This window comes from Dendrobium catenatum, unplaced genomic scaffold (assembly GCF_001605985.2).
Source record: "Dendrobium catenatum unplaced genomic scaffold, ASM160598v2 fragScaff_scaffold_627, whole genome shotgun sequence".
NCBI lineage: Eukaryota > Viridiplantae > Streptophyta > Magnoliopsida > Asparagales > Orchidaceae > Dendrobium > Dendrobium catenatum.
The window spans coordinates 773,232-796,354 of NW_021319089.1; the positions used below are offsets into that span (position 1 = coordinate 773,232).

At 34.0% G+C, this 23,123-nt stretch overlaps 1 protein-coding gene across 1 annotated transcript in view; it reads right to left on the reverse strand.

The window, feature by feature from the left end:
• Nucleotides 1-23,123, reverse strand: part of LOC110112669 (nodal modulator 1) — a gene marked incomplete in the record, with an annotated part of 84,119 nt that overhangs the window by 14,430 nt on the left and 46,566 nt on the right. The window contains 6 exon segments of the mRNA XM_020844969.2: nucleotides 8,231-8,461; nucleotides 8,968-9,216; nucleotides 9,294-9,339; nucleotides 13,304-13,554; nucleotides 13,658-13,771; nucleotides 13,898-14,098. Coding sequence (XP_020700628.1) covers nucleotides 8,231-8,461; nucleotides 8,968-9,216; nucleotides 9,294-9,339; nucleotides 13,304-13,554; nucleotides 13,658-13,771; nucleotides 13,898-14,098 — 1,092 coding nt within the window.

Consider the following 23,123-nt stretch of genomic DNA (forward strand, 5'->3'; position numbering starts at 1 on the left):
ACTGAGCCCTATGGATGCGCCGGACCCCTCTCATCCATATGAGGCTTGAGTTATTATTTATTTCCTATTCTCCCCTTACTGCCTTGGAAACTATTTCCAAATCCCCCACGTTGCTCTTAACCGATTTTCCTAAACCTTATTTCCTTTTTCTATTTCCTAAATCAATGCAATGATTTAGAAATAGAAATCCCCCAGATATTTTTCTGCCTATCCCGCCGCCCCTCCCTCCTTATTTCCCTCTTAAACTCCCTCTCTATCACGTCAATCCTGGGCTTGACTCAAGGCTTGAATTCCTCTCAATTCCACTTGCCTCTCACCATAGAAACCTGAAGTTTTTCTCAGGTTTAGACTCCAAAATCTGAGCCTCTTCTTCCTAAAACTGTAGTTGAAGTTTCAGCCGTTGCCCATGCAACCCAGCCATTGCTAGCCTCACATCTGCTGTTTGGAAGATTAAAACTGCTGTCCCTGCTGCCAAAGCTGCTGTCCAGAGATCCCCGCAGCAGTTTGTTGCTGTCCAGCACTTTGGAAGACCACGATTTGCTGTTAAAGCTGCTGTTCAAAGGATTCCAGCAAATTTCTCTAGCCAAGACTCTTCACCATCAAGGCTGAAATTTCCCAAGGCCTCTCCTAGGCTTGCATTCAGATTTTTTTTGGAGAGGAGATCCTTTCCTTAGCAAAGCCTCCTACCGTTCTAGTCCATGGAAATGCCCAGAAGTATTTATAAAAATGAAATCGTGTTCACAACAACAACAACATGAAGCCTTTATCCCACGACGTGGGGTCGGCTACATGAATCTTTTTTCTCCATTGTGTCCTATTAAAAGTCAAATTCTCGTTTAAATCTAATAAAGAAAGGTCATTCCTAATATTTTCTAACCAAGTCTTTTTAGGTCTACCCCTACCTTTCTTAACATAAGTCAAATCTAATACCTCTACTCTCTTAACTGGGTCATCGGAAGGCCGCCATTTTATGTGACCAAACCATCTAAGGCGACTCTCTCTAATTTTATCTTCTACTGGAGCTACTCCAACCTTTTCACGTATATGCTCATTTCGTATCCTATCTCTAAGGGTAAAGCCACTCATCCACCTGAGCATTCTCATCTCTGCCACACTTAACTTAGTATTATGCTTCTCTTTTAATGGCCAACATTCGACACCATAAAGCATTGCAGGTCTCACTACCATCTTATAGAATTTTCCCTTAAGTTTGAGGGGTACATTTCTATCACATAACAAGCCCGATGCATTCCTCCACTTCAACCATCCAACTTGAATTATGCTAATAATATCCCCATCTATTTCACCATCGCTCTGAACAATAGATCCAAGATATCTAAAACGTGTACTCTTATTAATGACTTGATCGCACAAAGTCGTAATCCCACCACTAGATCTATTATTACTAAAATTACACTCCATATATTATGTTTTAGATCTACTCAAGCGAAAACCTTTAGACTCTAAGGTCGACCTCCATAATTCAAGTTTACCTTCAACTCCCTCTCTAGTCTTATCAACAAGAAAAATATCATCAGCAAAAAACATACACCAAGGTACATCCTCTTACAGATGTATAGTGAGAACATCCATGACTAAAGTAAAAAGATATGAGCTTAAGGCTGATCCTTGATGTAACCCAACCGAAATAGGGAAATACTTGGTCAAACCACCTTGTGTATGAACAAAAGTAATAGCTCATGCTTACATATCTTTAATGATTTGAGTATAACCGTTATTAACTCCTTTCTTTTCAAGAACTCTCCATAGCACTTCTCTTGGAACTTTATCATATGCTTTTTCTAAATCAATAAATATCATATGTAGATCCTCTTTACTTTCTCTATATTTCTCCATCAAACCTCTTAATAAATGTATGGCTTCCATAGTCGACCTACCCGGCATGAATCCAAATTGATTTTGAGAAACATTAATATCACGCCGCACCTATGCTCCATAACTCGCTCCCATAGTTTTAAAGTATGACACATTAACTTAATTCCTCTATAATTTGCACAATTTTGTGCATCACCTTTATTCTTAAAAATAGGAATTAACACACTCATTCTCCACTCGCTGGCATCGTTTTAGTCTTTAAAACAGTATTAAAAAATTTAGTAAGCCAAGAAATTCCTTTATCTCTGAAGCCTTTCTACACCTCTATTGGAATATCATAAGGTCCAACAGCTTTTCCACCCTTCATTTTCTTTAAAGCCTCTCAAATTTCGATTTTACTAATACGCCGATAAAAATAGAAATTATTATTTTCATTTAGGGTGCTAAGGTCACTACAGTCAATTTTATTTTCACAATCTTCATTAAAAAGCTATGATGCACCGACAGTCCAACACTTCTCCTGAAAGAGGCGTGTAGTATCCGACACATATCCGACAAGATACGCATTCGACATTCCTCCGACACGTGTCGGACATGCCGAAAATGTGTCCGACTAAAAAATATTATATACAAATTGGACACGCATGTCCGACATGCGTATCTTAAATATGTTATGAATTTTTTTTAAATATATCTTCTTGTATTTAAAATTTTTACTAATTTAAAATATAAAAACTATATTTCTTATTTCCTATCTATAATACCAAATAAATCGCTCGCACATAATACCCCATTCATCGAATATTCTTATTTTCATTTCTCTTTGGCAAAGAAGGTATTTTCATCTCCTCTCTTGATGACTGATAAACGACATGGAGGCTCGACTCTTTGCATCCTAATATTAATCATTTTAAGCATAAATTCTAGTTAAAAGACTTATTTTTTCTAAATTATTTTAAAATTATACTTATTTAATTTTTATACAATATTTTTAAAATATAAAAACTATAACGTCGTGTCCAACCGTGTCCGTGTCCTATATTTTCAATAATTGATGTGTCACGTGTTTGTGTCGTGTCGTATCCGTGTTGTCGTGTCCATGTCAGTGCATCATAATTAAAAAATTTAATAAAATATCTCATCCACCTTTGTTGAATATCAACTTCTAAGAAAAATATTTTTTGATCTTCATCCTTAATACCCTTCACTTGAACTAAATCCTAACTACTCTTATCTCTTTATTTGACTAACTAATACATATATCTTTTTCCCTCCTTAATATTTAATCTATTATATAAATCACTAAAAGCTAATGTATTTGCATCACATATAGCTTTCTTAGATTCTTTACGAGCCTCTTTATATATTTCACAATTATCAGAGTTTTTAAAATTAAACCAATTTTTATAACAAATATTCTTATTTTTTATCTTTTCTTGCACAATTGGATTCTATCACAAACTATTTTTACTATTATGAGCTTTTCCCTTTAATACTCCAAGTATATCTTTTACAATATTCTTAATATCATTAGCCACTTTTTTATGCACAGACAAAATCTTACTCTAAAAAATATTTCTGTTAATATTCTATAGATGCCCCCATCTAATCCTAGAATATCGTTTTACTTTATTTTTTATTTTCTGCCCATTTGTCTTAAAGCTCAAAACTAATAATCAATATTGGATACATAAATTTTCACTCGAAATAACTTTATAATCTAAACGATCTAATTTTCTTATAAGAAAATAGTCAATCTGAGTTGTACTATATCCATTTTTATAAATGATGAGATACTCATTCTTTTTCTTAAATAAAGTATTAGCAATTAAAAAATCATAAGCTAAAAAAAATCTAATATGGTCTTGCTACATTCATTTGTCGTTTCAAACCCATGGCCACCATGAATGCTTTTAAAATCATCTACCTCTCTACCAACACTTTCATTTAAATCTCCTCCAATAAAAACTTTATTCAAGAAGTATCTTTTATGTTAATTCTTCTAAGTCATTTAAAAAATTTAATTTAGAACTCATATCCAAACCTACTTGAGGAGCATAAGCACTTATAATATTAACAATCGTAGCATCAATAACAATCCTTAAAGCTATAATTCTATCTTCAATCATATTAATTTTTATAACATTATCCTTCAAACTCTTCTCTATAATAACACCTACACCATTTCTAGTATGACTCCTACCCGAATACTAAAGTTTAAATCATAAACTATCAATTTTCTTAGCCTTCTCTCCAACCCATTTAGTTTCCTGAATGCACAAAATATTTAACTTCCTATGAATCATAATATTTATTAATTCGATTAATTTTCCTGTAAGGGAACCTATATTCCAAGTTCCTATCATAATTTTAATTTCATATTTTTTAGTTTTATGGACTAGCTTCTTTGCCCACATCCATCCTTGATGTGGGAACTCTTGCCTATTTAACACTGCACCCGGGCACCGATGCAGCAACACTTGCACACTTGTTACTGTATTCAAGCCATACAACACGTTGCTTCAAGGGTACGCCCTAATTAATAGCTAAACAAAATTGTGGTTGAGATTTGAAAAGCAATAAGAGTGCTATCACGGACAAACTGTTTATTAAGAAATATAAGTTCAAAACTATAAACAAAGGTTTAGCCTCGAGGCGGATCAAGGCATAAGTCTCAAAGCAATAAAAATAAGGTAATTTAAAATTATAAATAATGACAAAAAATGATAAAATATTAAGTCAATTATGAACATGATGATTTGTTCTACGATAACATTACTGGAACACAAGATTCAAAATAAACTCACTTAAAAATAAAACATGCTCTTATGATTAAGACCCAATGCAAGCTCATCATCACTTTTATTGTCTTCAGAATAATCCTCATAATTTATGTCAAAGTGTTATCATCAACTCTTTTTAATCATAAATATTTTTTTCTTTATCCCATATCCGTTAATATTTCATTAGTTCTAGAATGAGACAATAATAACATAAAAAATAATTAATTATATTTAAGAATACCTTTGAATTTTTTTTTGAAGCTTCAATCTCAATTTATTTCTTTCTTTAATATACTTGAGAGTTGAAAGATAACCTCAATTCAGTAGACCTTTCAATAAAAATTAGAGGAGCAATTCGATCTTTTTCACATTACAAACTAAAGTCTTAAATACAAACATAGAAAATCTATATAATCTATTAATATCAAAAGCCAAATAAGTCAACATAAAGAAAAAATCAATAACATTTAATGATCAATTCAGATTCTCATGCCATTCACTTATGAAAAAATTAAAGCTTTATTAGTTTCACCACTTTGGGCTACCATTTTTGGCTTCATTTAAAAATGTTATCCTCAAAAACTCTCATCCAATAATTTCAATTTTTTAAATTCTTTTAGAAGATTTTTTTTCTCTCTAAATTCTTAGCTCTAAAAAGTTGGAGAAAACATCTTCTCAAAATAAAACTTTGTCAAGGCCCATCAACTTTTCTACTTCCTCTCTCCTCCACATTCCTTTATTAGTACAAATTTTATAATAATATACATATAAGCGTTCAGATATATTATTAGTTTCTTAATTATTATTATTTTTTCTATTTGTTGTTTTGTCTTTACAAATTCTGATGATTAGCTTTTGTAAGCATGGAATGCTGTTTACTGCCTTTGACATCAAAAGCATATATGTCAAATGAGGAAATAATGATTTTATGATGCAACGACATCTTCTCAAAAGAGGCGTGCAGTTGTCCGACACGTGTCCGACACGAACACTCGTACCGACACTCCCCGACACGTGTCGAAAGGAAACACGCGAAAACGTGGTCCGATTAAAAAAATATTAAAAACAATTGGGACACGCGTGTTCCGACCGCGTATCTTTAAATATTTTTAAATTTTTTAAAATATAATTTCTTTATATTTGGCGAGATTTTAATTAAATTTCTTATTTCATATCGCACACACCAAATCAACGTCCGCATTTAATACCAATTCATCGAATATTCTCATTTTTTATTTCTCTTTGGCCAATGAAAATATTTTCATCTCCTCTCTTTTTGCACATTAAAAATCTTTCTTTTTGTTGACAGAGTTGAAAGTAGTGATATTCAATGATGAATGATATTGAAAGGCAAAACAAACTCTAAAGCTAATCCTGTAGTGAAGCTTAAATGCTTGATGTTGTAGTATGTGATTATTTTTGCTTAATATTTTTGTGGTTGTACTAGATATTTTATACTAAATATTTATATTATAAGCTGACAAGTTATCATGTCATTCATTTATTGTTTGACATTTTCAATATGATATTACATTAATATATATAGCTATATAAAAAAAAGTTTAGCGTGTCAGCGCCAAAACCGTGTCTATATTTTAAATAAAAAGTCCGTGTCGCGTGTCCTGTCGTGTCGTGTCGTGTCGCCGTGTCCGTGTCTGTGCATCATAATGATTTGATAAGACTATAATAATGATATTTCAATTCCAATATACCATCCCTCAAAAAAAAAAAAAAAAAAGACTATTAATTTCACCACACTTTGACTGTACATAATTGTTTAGCTCTACTTTGACATTTTTTTACTCGTAAAGAGGGACAATATCTCATCTAAGAATTTTAAATTTTGAAGTTCTTGGATGACATATTTTACTTTTTATAATTTTAAAATCATAGAAATAAATTCAAAAAGAATCTTTCTCAAGACCCATACACTTTCCATTGCCTATCCTCCAATATAGTATATGCATGTAAACACCGTTTTTGTTCTTGTTTTCTTAATTTTTTGGTACATGCATTGTTTCTTAAGCTAACCACAATACTCTTAATTAATCTTAATCAGAGATGCAGAACGACAGATGAAACCATAAATAATTAATATCAGGACACATCAAGAAAACTGCTTCACTGAATACTCAACCGTTTATTTTCAAGCACTAAGGCTTCGTTTGGGAAGGCTTCAGTTGTCGGTAAAGCAGGTTGCGAAGTTGTTGTATATAAATCAATACATTTTGTTTGGGTAATATAACTGTCGAGCTGCTGTACTGCTGCTGTATAACACCAAATTACCTTGATACCCTTCTATATATTAGCATGAATTTTTTTTATTAAATATAAATGAACTCTTAATTTTTAAAAACTAAATATTTTATGAATTTTAAATATAAATGAACTCTTGATTTTTTTAAAACAATGTAATATCATATTTTAAAATAAACTAAGAAAATATATGATAGATATGTATGATAATTACTATTTATAAAGGACAATTTTTTTATCAAGTAAATTACAGGCAAGGAAAAAAGAATTACCAGAAGTACTCTTGAGAGTTGCAGGCAATTGAAGAACTCTTGAGAGGTATTGTGTTCAGCAAATTGCAGACGTATATGTGAGAAGCTCAGCCGATACATAGAAGAAGGCCTAACTGCTCAAGATGAAGGGTAGGACGTTCCTCCTCACTTTAGCTCTCGCCAGCATCTCTCTCCTTCTCGTCTTCTTTCCCTTCCTCACATCACATTTTCACATACGAGAGAACTTCACCTAGGAATCTCCACTCTCTCAAATGAATTTCTAAATTTGGATCCCCTCAATTTTGAGCGGATTTGGGTGATTAATCTCTGCAAACAAGCAGGATAGAGGAATCTCCCACGTCAAGTAGATGATTCAAAGTTCGAGAACTAACGCATCATCGTCGTTGTCGTCGCCGACGGCGGCGGTAGCGCCGACGTTGGTTCTATCTAACTCAAGGAAGAAGATGGAGAGCGCGGGAAACAAGAAGTACGTGAGGCAAGTGGGGCGGCACAACGATACGGACTGCATCTGGCGGCAAGCGTGGTGATCTGGTGGCAATGCATAAGATCCTAAGCGAGATCGATTCGCAGATGACAGGAGAGGCGGGAGGGGGAGGAGTTCGACGCTGAGGTGGCGTAATATCTTGAAAAGATGAATGATAATTTCGACATTTTAGCATTTCAGAACCACGAAAAGCAGGCTACGGACATCCCAAACAGAAGGAGGCGCACGTCTCAAACCGTGAAATAGTAGAGACGGCGTCCCAAACGCACCATAAAACTAATAAGGATCCCATTAATCAAAATACTAAAACTGACGATGAAACTCAAGTTCAAATGTGGCCTTAGTTACATCATGATGATTATCTCAATAAAACTTGCTTATGCCAAAATGTCTGCTTTTAGAAAAGTTGGAACAAAAATACCAAAAAAAGTTGAATAGGCAGTTTAACTATTTCTAATGCTCATAATGAATCCAAAATAGCAGGGAATGATAATATGTACAACTTTAGCATTAGCATACAATGACCTACAAGTCCATGCCAAATAAATTTTGGCAATCACAGTTAAATTACAACTACTTGGGATATGATTTGGGACTACCTTAAGCAAAGGACGAAGATAGAAACTTCCAGGAAATAAATTATCAAAGGTGAAAGTTCCTCCAGCACCACTAACTGAGTTGTTCCTGTATCCATCTTCACCACTCAAAGACAATAGAACAGAAGGGAATAAACTAACGGTCCCTGCACCATCATTAACATTCACTACTATTTTACCAAGTTTCTGACAAGTAAATGAATTGGGCCCTACTTGTTTAACATGGTAACCAGGCTGCAACAAAAGAACAAAAAAAAAAAAAACATTAGATCATCATACTCCCATTTTGCTATGGCAAAAATGGAAAATAAAATAATAAGACAGAGAGGGGCATCTTAATCCTAAAATCAGTTATAACTTCTCCTCATATATTTTGCAGATAAAAAAAAAGTAAAAACCATTCACTTAAGTTTAAAAAAAAAACAAATTACTAAGTTAAATACAGAAAAAATGAATATCAGAATAAACATGATCCTGCTGTGACAAAATAAACCAAACAATCTCATCAAAGAAGTTATGGGGATATTTGCAAATGAGGAAGTTCATGCCTAAAATTTCCTAGTAGTTCATTGGCACGGAAGGGGGAAGATGAGAATGATCTTATTAACAAAAAAAGAATGGCAGAATAAATAGGTTGCAACCCTGATCAATGTGGATAGATTCCATTTATTTAGCGCACGTAACAAATCCAAATACGGGAAAATGATACGCATTGGTTTTCAATTTTAAGATATACAAACCTTGGAAGCTTCAACATTGTAAAGTATATCGTCAAACAAAGGCCCGGCAGAAAAAGATCCATCAGCACCCGTCTCTGTAACCAAAGCCAAATCACCAGTACGCAAAGGAGAATGGATGCTGTCACCAGCAGCTATTATTCTTATGTTAACACCATCAAGTGGTGGAGAGACTGATCCTTCAACATACATCCCCAATCGACCAACAATTATGGGAATTGTAGCTTGGCAACCATCACTTATAACTGATACCTGAAAATCAATATAGTTAAATAAGATTGAAGTTACAAACGGGCTGTTGCAGCAGACTATATCATGGATGTACATACATGGCGCTTTCTTGGATAAAATAGGATCGTCTTCCCTTGAATATCACTGGTACATCAGGTAAAGGAAGGTAAGCTGCTTGTAAACTGCAATTTATGTATATCAATAAATATGAAGATCAACACAATCAATACGCCCAGTGTAAATCCAAAACTTGATTTCATCTCAAAACTCCAGAAGAAGATAGCAGAAGGTTAGAGTGAAAAATTCAACGTTTTCTCAAAAATTAAACTATAAACAGCAAATGAACATGTCAAAATCAAAAAATATTATATGTCAAATAAAATAAAATATTATGGAATTTTGTAATGTCAAGGATCTCTAGAATCATCATCAATGATCATTATTATTTTCCCAATTATTTAGGGATGCCTTTATGAATCCACATTCTCTACTCACTCCTGATGAATGTTACTTATGGTGTTAAATTTACTTTCCACAAACATTCTTAATATCTTTTAATAATTTTTATATATGATACGTTTGGTCTACCCCATTTATTTCATACTCCTTCCACATTAATTTTCTTTTTTATTATACATCTTCTACAATTTGATGTAAATGGAAAACCCACTTTATTAAATTTTCAAAAATATTATATGTAGCAGATGCTACTCTTATAATCCCTCTCATATAATGATTTCTCAACCTACAACAAAAACATCAAGCCTTTGTCCCGTTACGTGGGGACCGCTACATGAATCCTTTTTCTCTCCATTGTGTCCTATTAAAAGTCAAATTCTCGTTTAAATCTAATAAATAAAGAATATTTCTAATATTTTCTAACCAAGTAGGTCTACCTCTACCTTTCTTAATACAAGTCAAATCTAATATCTCTACTTTCCTAACCGGGTCATTGGAAGGCCGACGTTTTATGTGACCAAACAATCTAAGGTGACTCTCTCTAATCTTATTGATGAGGACATCTGAAGATCAATGGCTATGATATGGATTTTATTTTATTTTTGTCATTTATGTACTAGTTTAATTTATATTTCTGCTTTTCCCTTTTTACCCCTAGGGGTGAGTCAGGTGTTGTTGTAGCCCAAAGGGCATTTTAGTCATTGCGTATTTTCTTTCTCACGAAGCCTATTTATAGGCTAAGTTTCTTGTATTTTGGGCTAATGATGAATATGATATTTTCTTCCTCCATGAGATCTCTTTGTGAGTTCTAAGGTTCTCTTAGTGAGTTCTTGAGTGAAATCCCAAGATCTCTTAGTAAGTTCTTGAGGAGGTGTTCTCTTTAGTTGTTTCTCCCTCCTCCCTTCTCTTTTCCCTACCATCCACGGCATTCCCCTCCACCCACCGCCGGCCTAACCCATCCCTCTCCACAGTTTTCTCCCCCCTTGCTCCAGCCCGGCACCTCCCTTAGCCTCCCCAGCCTCCACGGCTGGCCGCCAGCCCAGCTTCACCCGCCGGCCATCCCTTAGGCCGACGCCCACCAACCCCCACCACCCCCTCTCTTCCTCCTTGGAATAAAGAAATTTCCTAATTAGGAGAGGCTCACAATTAATGATAATTCAAATTCAAAATTTGAATTTGAATTAGCATTAATTACTCCGTAAAATCGTCCCTCCAATTAAGCCAATAACCATTAATTTAAATCTGAAATTTAATTTCAGATTTAAATCAATTAATCACTTAATGCTCCCAATTAATGACAATTCAAATTCAAAATTTGAATTTGAATTAGCATTAATTACTCCTTAATTTCCTCTCCCTATCTCTCTCCTTTTTAATTGCCACTCTAATGGTAATTAACCCTCCCTCCCTCACTTCCGCATGCTGTCCCTTCCTTTTCCAGCAACTTACCTCGCTGTCCTGCCTCCCGGAAAGCCACAAGTTGCCGCCCAAAGTGTCCAGCAGCACCACGAGCAAGCCAAATCCTTGCTGACCCTGATTGGGTGCTGTCCAGGGTCTGTCCAAGACCAAAAACTGCTGCTGTCCAGGAATTTGAAAATAGGAATTTGCTGTCCAGACAATTCCGGTTGCTGTCCAGAATTCTGGGAAGTCAAAACTGATGTCAAATCCCTCATAGTGGCTATCCAGTCACCCCTAGTGCGTCCAGCAAGCCCAGCAGCTTCCTGCTATTGTCTCGACGTCCAGAAGACCTCCAATCGCCGACCAGAAGGTTCCCAAGCCCTGAAAGTTGCTGCCCACTCTCTCAAGCACCTAAACGATCACCTCGGGGCCTCGAATCTACTTCCTTTGGTTAAACTCTTCCCCCGGATCTTTTATCTTCGTAGTGACTCTCAATTGTGGTCTAGTAAATTCATGACGATCATGTTAATGCTTCTCCGCTAAGACCTAGTAATTAGAAGAGTTGTGTGAGGGATCTTTCATAGACTAATCTTATTGTTAGTATTGGAATTTATTGTTGGAACAATCCATGTATGCAAAGTAAGACTTAGTTGACTATTTAATGATCTCAACCTCTATGCATGTGAGATAACCAAATCTAGGTACCACTTTAATATTTATTTTATCGTTCAATTCCGCATAAGATCTTGCTTATTATTGCCTCTAAATCTAAATGTGCAAACTTCATTAAGAAAATCATTTTTGCATGAGATTGTTTCACATCACTTATCTTCCACTAGAGCTACTTAAAACTTTTCACATATATGCTCATTTTATATCTTGTCTCTAAGGGTAAATCCACTCATCCACCTGAGCATCCTCATCTTTGCCACCCTTAACTTAGATGTAAAGTTTGTTCATGAGCTTCAAATGATGTTGTTCGTGACTATAAATGAGCCGAATACATTCATGTTCAAGCTTGTTTATTTAAGGATCGAGTACCTAAAATATTGTTCAAGATTGTTTGTTTATTTAATTAAATAATCACAAACGAGATTTAATCGAACCGAGCAACGAGTAGCTCGTCGAACGCTTGGTTCAATTGCATCCCTATTCAAGTACTTGGGTCAAATTGAGGTAGACTTGTCAATCCAAATTCCAAACCAATGCTAAACTCTATCTAATTTATAAAGAAATCTCTAAGATTTAAATATAAATAAAGTTTAAATTTTTCAGAAATCACTTACAGTGATCTCTGCTGCAACCATTATTCCTTCTCTTTCGACTGCCAATTTATATCGTCATTTTGATCTCACATCGCATGAAGAAGTTGACAGAAGTTCAATACCGTTATTACTATTGATCTTACTAGTTTGATTCCCCAATTTCTTATTCATTTTTTACAATAAGAATATAAAAAATTACTTAAAATTAAAACTAACGATAACTTGATAGGAGGATTGGAGCAGTGGCTACGTCACTCCATTATATCCTGGAGGTCGCAATTAAGTCATGGAAATAACATCTATGCAAAGTAGAGGTAAGGCTGCATACTATAGTGGGACATTTTTTTTTAATAACGTTGACTAATATAAAAATCTGCTACAACATTAGTAACATTTGAAACACCGTCAAATTATTAGCCAATAAAAGTGCAAGTCAAATGAATATTTTACACAACAAAAAGCCAATGCAAACAAAGAAAAACACCATCAACAGAAGTCGTCCTATAAAACTTGTGCCAATTAAATTGATTGACATCTACAGATCCTTCACAACTCAGTCGATACTCCATATCTAATTTTTATATATAGAATATCAAGGTTTAAAAGGAATAAAATTTTAATATACAATACTATGTTACTCAGAAAAATTCAGAATTTTGTGAAGTTTGAATGCAAAGGAAAAGCAATAATCTGGTCCTCCGGAAATCAGTTAATGACTAGAATTAAAAAGCTTGTGTGTTTGTTTTATTTAAATTTTCAATTATTTTGCCTAGAATTATGTTTTAGCAAAAGGCATTCCCTCATTATTTATGCTAAAATTAGAAACACAAAAGAAAACCAACATGAACATAGTAAAAAGCTTTATTAAGATAATCTCTCAAGTCTAGCTTACGTTATTGCAAAATCCCAACTGTGAAAAAGGAGCAGTTGACCTGGTCAGGGAGAAAAAGACAATTTCAAAATTACATAAAAGGCTTGAAGTTCACCTTGAGTATCGAGGAACAAAGACAATTTCTTGGCCAAGATTTGACCAGCTCGAGTACTCAGAAACAAGCGTGCCTCTAATGTTTCCCTCAGCCAAAACAGGCCTAGCATGAACAGTATCAAGAAGAGCATCATCTTTATTAAAAATGTCAACAAAAATGTGTTCCGATGGATCTTCAATAACTTGCAGTAAGTTTGAGTCGATGTGAATTTCTCCTTTAAGATGGTATTTATTTCCAGTAACATAAATAGGCTGTCACATCAAAAACAGAACAGATGAGGAAGCAAGATTCAATGACAAATCATGTCTACTTTATCAGCTAAAAGAAAACAAAATTAAAGGAAACTAAATGTACCTTCAAGTTCATTGCATTAAATTTCAGAGATGGAGCCCCAAAGAAAACACAGGTATTAAGAAAGTGAAGCTCATGCTCCGCAGGACTTTGCACACAAATTTTTTGATAACCTTTCTGCAAAAAGAATTCAAAAACCTTTAGTCGAAGTCTGGAAAAATATTCCGCATAATTGAAGTCAGAACTAGGCCTTTATTCTCGACTTCTTTTTTAATAACTACTGAGGATCAACAGAAAGGCTACCTTAATCATCAAATCCATGCGGGATGAATCATGTTGTTCGATCTGTGTTTCTGTATCATGAGTAGAAACTATACTAACCCAGTAACCTTTCTGAACAAAAACAACTCCTTTAACATCCTGTGTGCCAACATCCAAGTCAATATTGTTCCGCTCCCAGCACCAACTATCCTCATCAGTTGTGGTTGTAGAAACGTGCTTGACCTAAACATTACGAATAATTTTTAAAAATTTTTGGTTCCCAATGGCAGTAAAAGAAGACAAGAAAATAAAAAAGGAAATTGATGGTATTTTTTTTAGTGGTTGTTATATAAATAATGCGTATATCAATATAGTTAGAATTTAAAGTTATTTTTATGTGTGACAAGTTTCAGTATCGTCAATCAATTGGCTAGGATGCCTGGGTGAGGGGTCTAGGGTTGTGTTATTACCTAAATATTTTCCTCAGAGGTCGGACTAACAGCTTCTATCAGAAGTTGCCAAGGTTTTAATTGAGAGTGAAGGGTTAGATCAATTTCACCTAAAACTTTCCCCTAAGGTCGGACTTACTTCTTTCCTTTAAAAGTTGCCGGTTAGTGGGCCTTACAACCAAGTTCTTATAAACAAGGCTGCCCAGAAGTTTAGAATTTAATTGTATGTTTGTTGAGTTGACACCCGTTGTTTGACACTTAGTGTTTTGCTACATTAGTATTTTTACTACAGTACATTTCTTCTTATATTTGCTAACTTCTTTTCAATACATGTATACTAGTAGAATTTTACCAGTAGCCTTTTTTATTTTAGCATTTATTTAAATATTAAATTATTTCAATGTTTAATGAACTTCACTCTTTGTTTGTAGGGATCTCAGACAGGAGAGTTGGAGCCTTGTTGTGGAGATCTTGCTGAGTGTTTCAAAGTTGAGAGTTGAGTTGTTGGAAAGCTTGAGATTTTGGATTTGAACTGTTGTTAGAGACTTGAGAGTTGTTTGTTTGGGAGGGGTTTGGAGAGTTTTGAAAGCATATAATTATTTTGAGAGTTGTTTGTACAGGGTTGGGTCTGTATATGTCAAATAGTGAAAAAATTATTCTCCCCCCATTTTGATTTATTGCATTTTTTTATTTAACAAATAATTCAATTTTGATTAATTAACTTAATTTACCAAAAATCTTTAATTTTCTTTTTAAATAATAGCTCTCAGATTTTAAAACTCTCAAAAATTTAAAAATTATTGTATTTAATGTCATTGCGTTTTAAAACTTGAATTTTTCTTTAATCAATCAATTAATTTAAATTAACCTTGATTAATTAATTTTTTCAATTGATTAATCAAATATTTAAATTTAATTGCTCAATAATTATTCCAAAAAAATACTATAATTTTCTCAAAATTTCGACAGCCTCCCGACGTCTCGTCCCCACCGAGGGAGAAATCGGGAAGGCATCTGTCAAAATTTCTTCCTACCCGGACCTAAGGTCAACGGTGCAGGGTCTTCAAATTAAAACCATCCCGACTGGATCTAAGATACGACGGCCCAGGGTCTTCAGATTTAAAACTATCTGCCCGAATTAAAAATCAACGGTGCAGGTCTTCGAATTTTAAAACCATCCGCCCAGATGTAAGATCGATGGCACGGGTCTTCGACACTTGTTTGAAATTCCATCTTCTATTCTTTCTTCTCTTTTTTTTCCTTTCTTTGTACTTTCTTTTTTTATAATATATATATAATATTATATTATTTTACCATGATAATATAATATATAACATTATATTATCATATTATATTATATATAATATACAATATAATAAAGGGAGAGAGGGAGCCCAATCGGGTTGGCTAGGGTATGCACAAAGAAGTGACTCGTACAATCCTTGTGCCTCCTGTGAACTAAAGTCGAACAACAGGGAAGGAACTGAAGAAGCGACGGTGCAATCTCAGCACCTCCTACGAAGTACCGAAAAAGAACAGCAACGAGGGAGCCTAAGAAGCGACAGTGCAATCTCTACACCTCCTGCGAATCAACGAAGACGAACAGCAACGAAGCCGAAGAAGCGAAGTTGAACGGCGACGGGGAGCCAAAGTCGAACATCGAGGAGGGAGCCGAAGGAGTGACCGTGCAATCTCTGTCTCCTGTGAAGCAAAGTCGGACAACAACGAAGGAACCAAAGGAGCAATCCGTGCAATCTCTCCCTCTAGAGCGAAGCAACGAAGTCGGACAATTGGGGCATGAATCTGCTCCATTGCTCTTTGTCCGTTGCTTTTAAAAGATGAGCGGGCGGTTATTTAGCGAACAGTTGCTTCGCTTCGTGGTGTGGGGCCGACTACGAGGTATGTCGGTTGCTTCGATCTTCTTTTCTATTTTTTTTTTAGTCAAACAGAAGTGAACCCAAAGTTTTCAAATTTTTTATGTATCATTACTAATTGAACTTAATGAATTAATTCACCCTTCTTCCTTGTCCACTAGCAAGGTACCACACTACATTGTCATCAAGATCACCTAGAAGTTTAAGTAATTATAAGATGGACGGCAAGCTTTTATGAATGAGTTGTTTGATGAATTCATATTCTCCTAAGTCTGATCATGGCCAAAATTCTATGAGAAATCTCCATCCAAAGGGGTAAGGTTGAAGCAGGTGAAATAGTTGGCCAAAAGTTGGAACTAATGCCTTGGTAAAAAAACGTATTAAAAAAAGGATAGGTTGCATGAATCCCTACATTAATGCTTATGTGGCAATAAACACAAAAATTAATGCCTTGGTTGCAAAAATCCATGGTAAAAACATCTAGGGTGCTAACAACAATAGAATATCTACAGCCTATGAATTAAACCATGGGTTCCAACAAACTAACTCAACTACTCTCTCGAAAACAAAATGCTTTTCTACTATTGATATTTCCAATAAAGTAAATGGTACCAATCATCTTTCATAGACTTAAAAGTTTTCATTTTCTCATAGAAACACATGAAAATTCCAACATCTTAATTTTAAGCCTAACCTAACAGATACAACTAAATACATCAAATGGCAGGCCTCTAACTATGCTATTCTAACATGCATGCTCAACAACTGTGAATCAAATATCTTCTCCACCATCATGTTCCATGAAACTTTCAGAGCAATATGGAATCTTCTCCGGTCCATATATGTTCAATATGATAATATCCCTTGTGTATAAACTCTCTTATTTAAACTTTTATATGCAAAATCAAGCAAGAAATCAATCCAAAGTACAACTACCTAAAAGAAAATTGGGTAGAACTTCTTCAGGAACATCCCTTTTATGCTAAACATGCAATTTAGAACAAATAGAACATGAAATTTATAATTATCAAGTTCCTCTCCAACCATCGTATCTCCCTAAAATCTATTCAGGCTCGGCTAATGGTAGACTTTATTGTTTAAAGCATCGTCATTACTCTCTCATAACCTTTATTTCACCAAGTTATCTAACCCTCCTTTTGAAACTAATCATATTGATCTAGCCGCCAAAACAATGGATGGTCATGTAGCTCTCATAGACAAGCTGGTCACAATGGAGTCATCGTCACAGGTTGATGCATGCAAATTTTTTTTTTTTTTTTTGAGTTTTATTGAACTATTCTAATTTGAATGCTATGTTTATTTTTGTTTTTTTATTTTCTACCCTATGATGGAAGGCAACATATGATCATGAGTAGGTTGTGCTTTGGACATGTTTTGCCTTGTGTGTGCTAGCTTCTTTGGTGCCTTGGCTCTTGGGCTGATTTGGTTCCCTTGGTTTGGGCTTGGTTGTCTCGGGTTTAGCTGCCCTTTTGGTGAGCTGCTATGTTTTTCTTCTAAAATCAGCTCATTATGTTGCTATGTAGTTCAGCTACCTTTTTAGCTCATAATTGGAGTGGTCATGGTTCTTCCCCTCTCTGTTTGGCCTTCGGTCTTGCCTGGCTCCTGTTCCCGTGGCTGGCTTGTAAAACCCGAAAATGCCGTTTTAGACCTCGCACGTTTTTCAAAGCGCCGCGGCGAGATTTAAGCAAAAATTTTAATGCTAACGAAATTTAATAGAAATAATTTTAGAAAATCCTACGCAAAATTCTGATCGTTTTGATATATATAACCCATACCCAATTTTGCTTATTTTTGGAATTAAAATTTTCGGAATCTTCATAATACCGGTTTTGCCCCTAATCAATTTAATTGCCGGAATTATTTAAGTAAGGGTATAATGGACATTTGCAAAACCCTTTCTCCCTAATATAGCAAAACCGAGCCCTCCCTTCTCATTTCACGCGTGAACGAGCGGACGGTCGGGCGGACGGTGGCTTCCGCAAGGGCGTTTCGGCGGCGATCTTCCGGGGAGAAATTTAGTTCAAATTGAAGGGGACGATGAGAGGATTACTCAGGTATGATTATTTTGGAATGAATCCCTCTCAATCTCAAGTATTTTGGAAAAGAAAATTTTAGGGTTTTCCAAATTCTCATTTTTCTTCCAAATTTCTTTTAGGAATGAATAGTGAAGGATTAGGAGAACTTTTTAACGATGAAAATGAAATTTTTGGAGATTTAAAAAAAAATTAGGATTTTTCTCTTTAATTGGAATTTTTGGAAGTATCTTTGTAAATATGGTTTCTTAAGGGTTCTAAGAGGGTTTCTAAGGGTATAAATTGAATTTTTCGCACAAAATGATATTTCCCTAATTTTTAATATTAATAAATCCGAAAATAATTAACTTAATGTTAATTAAAGTTTAGGTTAATAATAGATTAAAGATTTATGTTAATGACATTCGTTTATGTTAATAACATTGATTTATGATAATGATATTCATGTCATTAGATAAGAAGGAATTAAGATTTAATGTTTATTTATGTTAATGGTTTCTTTATATTAATGATTAGGAATTAAGGTTAATGTAAGGTAAGGGGAATTTTGATAAATGATTAAGCAAATTAAATTCATATGTTTGTAATTAAGAAAAAGAGAGAGAAAGAGAGAGTGAAGGAAAGAGATAATCTAGAATAATTTAGAAAAAGAAGATTTTGTTTTAAATTACTTTGTAGATTTTCAAATGAAATTTATACTTATAAGTGATTAATCGTGGTGACATAGAAGGAAGAAGGTCTAGCAAGATAAATCAATTTCCAAACTTCTGTAAGTATACATGGTTCTTTATTTCAGTAATATTTTTGTTTCTCTCAAATTATATGCAAATCATTATTCTTTACTCTTGTCAAATGAATTATCATGCAAATTACATTTTATATTTTATGACATTATATGATAGAGATTATGAAATTTATGAAATCAAAAGATATGATATGATGTGAATGTTATATTGAATGATTGAATGTGCATGCTGATTAGATGGAGTTCACCCCCTTATGGTACTAGCTGGGGATGCTGTACTCGTGCACGTTAAAATGGTAAAGGATATGGAAAAGAAAAATGGTAAAGGAGTACCTTTATGGTACTAGACGGTGACTCCTGTGACAGTTGTAATGTATACGAAATGAGAAAGCTAAGTATATTGATATGAATATGAAAAAGAAAATGAAAAATATGGTTTCATGTTATGATATGTTTAATGTTATGTTAGTATGAAATCATTTTATGTTATGTTCATATGAAATTGACATCCAGCATATTACACAGTTGCCTTGTTTACTGTAGTTTAGAATTATGTACTACTTACTGAGCTTTAGCTTACTGTTAGTTGTTAACATTTTCAAGTAAGCTTAAATTAATCAAATGAATAGAAGGGGCGGCAATGTTTATCGTAGGAGAGGAGCTCCGGAAGAAAGGTAATTATGAATTTATTAAGTTTTACATTTATGTGTTTTCAAAATTTGATGTTTAGAGGCTCTTTTAAATTATTATGGAGATAGATTTAGAGATTAGATAATTTAACCTACCGTCCGACCTTTGTTCCCGCCTCGCCCATGCGAGCTCACCGGGCCGGGTCGTGACATGGATGTTCCTGTTCCTGTTGTTGACTGTTCCTGTTTCCCGCGTGACCTTTCGGGTGCTGCTGCAGGCAATGGCTTTTGGCCTTTTGTCTCCCTTTTTCTGGTTGGTTCGGCTGGAGGTGGTTTGGGTTATATCTAAAGAGGATTCTAATCATTTTCAACAACTTTCTCCAACATCCATCTTCTCTTCTTATGCTAATTATTTTTCTAGCTGAACTTCAATTGCTTAGTTTATTACATCACAAGTTTTAGATTCTAGCACCTCTTATCATATGATTGATAACCAACAATCATTTTAATCTCTTAACATGACCTATCTCTCTCTCTCTCTCACCTCTATTATTGTTACAAATGACTCCTTTGATCTCTAAAACAAGATCAATCCATTCCTATTAATCTTTTGTTTGTATAGTGTCAAATTAACGGGCTATTTGGTATCGGATTGGATTTAACTTTAGTTGGATTTAGTAAATCCTGTAAATCCAGATTTAGTAAATCTTGTAAATCCATATTTAGTAGATTTGGGTGTTAAATCCATAAAACTATTTGGTATGACATATGTTAAATAATGAGAAATTGTTTGGAAACATAATCCATGATTTAAAGTGGTTGGTTCATTTAGAAATTAAATTTAATGTGCTTTGAATTTAATTTGCAAGTTAATCATGATTTGCTTATCAACTTTAATTTTAATTACATTTAATAAGTTTATGGTTAATTAATATAATTAGAAAATAGCTTAAATATTATTAATTATCAAATTAGTTATTTAGGTGCTAATTATCAAATTAGAAACTAGCTTAACTAAACCCTAATTAATTAAACATTTCAGCATTAAAGGATGCAGATGTTTGTAGTAGTCATATAACTATTGTAGAGTAAGTAAATTTTTTTTTAAGTTGTCATTAATATTATATATATTTTTTCCTAGTGAAAAAGTTGGATTACGACTTTCTTATAGCAAACACATTCTAGAATATATTTTTGTCACAAACCTCATCATCACCCTAAAAAAATGATAAAAAATAGTAAGATAGTTGTATTCAAATAGAACTCCAACGCTTGTCTAGAAAGCAAAGCTCTAAGAAAAAGTTTCCCTACCCTAAACAAACCTTATAGCTCACAAATTGTTTATTTTTTTTTTCATTATTATTATATTTTCAAAAATCTCAACATAAAGAAAATGCCAGTGAAGGTGCTGAACCTGTCTATATATATTATATTCATGATGCATCTACCACTACCTTATCAATTTCCCCTAACCAATGGCACTATTGTTTAGGTCGCCCTACTCATCTTCTTTGATGCTCAACTCATGCACCATCATACTTAAATAATTTGGGGGTGATACCTATGAATTTGATAAACATCATAATTCCTTCACCTTGTTTTCCACTCTTTTAGTAAGGCAATGTTTAACTTGGTTTACTCCAACACCTAAGGACCAAGTTGAGTGTCTACCCATTTAGAGTTTTTGGCATTCCCTCTCTTTTTTGAAGACCACGCCAATTAATTGGGTTTTTCTATTCAAGTCTTGGCTATATTAACTAATATATCAATAACTACATGCACAATATTCTCTTTGAATTAAAGATTTTCAAATTAATAATAAAATTGCAAGCTTCCTTCCATTTTTCTCCATGCTTTGAATGGTATTATACACCAGTCGTGTCTCTGTAACTCAGCAAAAGGAGTAGTAAAAAGCATCAACATCTTCATGATATTACACACACATTAATGTTTAACAGGCACGTTCGTCGCCAATTTGGGAGGATATTATTCTTACTTGTCATTAGCAAATTAATCATGCCCACTATTACTATGGACATTGCTACTCCACTCTAATTCAAACGGCCTCTCACATATTTAATTGTGAGTGTGCTGTCATTCTCTTTGCCCCAAACTCTCCTCATATATTATTATGGTTTATTCTTTCCATCAAAAAGTTTATACATGTTCTGATCATTCTACAAGAAAGCAATCTCTATCAAAGTTACATTTCATGAGACTTCTCCTAATTTTGCTCCCACTTCATCTACTGAATACTTTTTATACATTCCTCTACCTCCCATAACCCCAATGACTTCCTCTCCTCCCTCACAAGTTTATATTCATAGGACATTCGTCTTTTACTGTAGCACATCCATCCATCTCGTCTACTACAACTGAGCACTAGTCACCAATAAGCCATTAAACCTAAATTTTGCAATTGTTGTTACCAAAGGTAAACAAAGGCATTACGAAATAAGGCATTTCGTTGAGAAAAAAAAAAGGTAAACAAAAGCATCATAATCATCCACTACACTCTGTTATGTCCCTTGCTAAACTCTCCTTTCTTTTGTTGGTTTAATTTGTTTGTGTCCATTGTTTCCATTCCCATAGCATTTCAAGGGGCCTTATGTAATATCCAAAGTTTCAGAGAAGGTAAATATAATTTATTTTAGTGGAATTGTGATTTTTAATAATTAGATTATTAATATGTAATTATTAGTAATTATATTAAGAAATATAAATTAATTCATGTATTCCTGAATAGATGCTTAGGTTGGGTTGAGAGAGATAGCAGTTATACAAATGTGAGTGGGCCCTCACCCTTAAACTAAGATGCTCTACTTGACCCTAAATTGAAGCATGTTATGGACAACAAATGAGAGAAGTACATGATCATCATACCTTAAATATGCCCCTCTACTAGGGCTAATCCCATTTAATGCTAGTGGGCCTTAACAGTTAAATTCCATCCAAATAGCTCAATTGATTCATACAAGGCTCGCTTCGTGGCAAATTGCTTTACTCAGATCTATGGTGTTGATTCTTTAAGACCAATTATCCAAATCACCAAATAAAGTTTATTATTTTCACAATCATAGTTAATCAAGGCTTGTCTATGCTCCAAGATGTAAAAAATGCTTTCACTATGGGGATCTTCCCAATAGTTGTTTTTATGGAGCACTTCTAGTGCATGTTGCTTAAGGAATAACAAATATGTGAATGCTTCAGAAAATTATATACAAATTGAACAAAAAAAGTGCTTAGTTCGACAAATCATGCAAGATAAGTTCTTGCTGACATTAGACTATGCGGTAGTACTCCTGATTAATTTATATTGGTTTGATACTCTTCTTTTGGCGTAGTGATACTTTTGTGTATGTTAATGACATTCTACTCAATAAGAGAGAATTCCTGGTATTATGGAAATACAACATTATCTTTAAAAGGCATGTTCCCTAATTGTTACAAAGATCCCAAAATATTTTCTAGCCATCAAGTTTATATACATCAAGGAAAATGTTTCTCTATCTTAAAG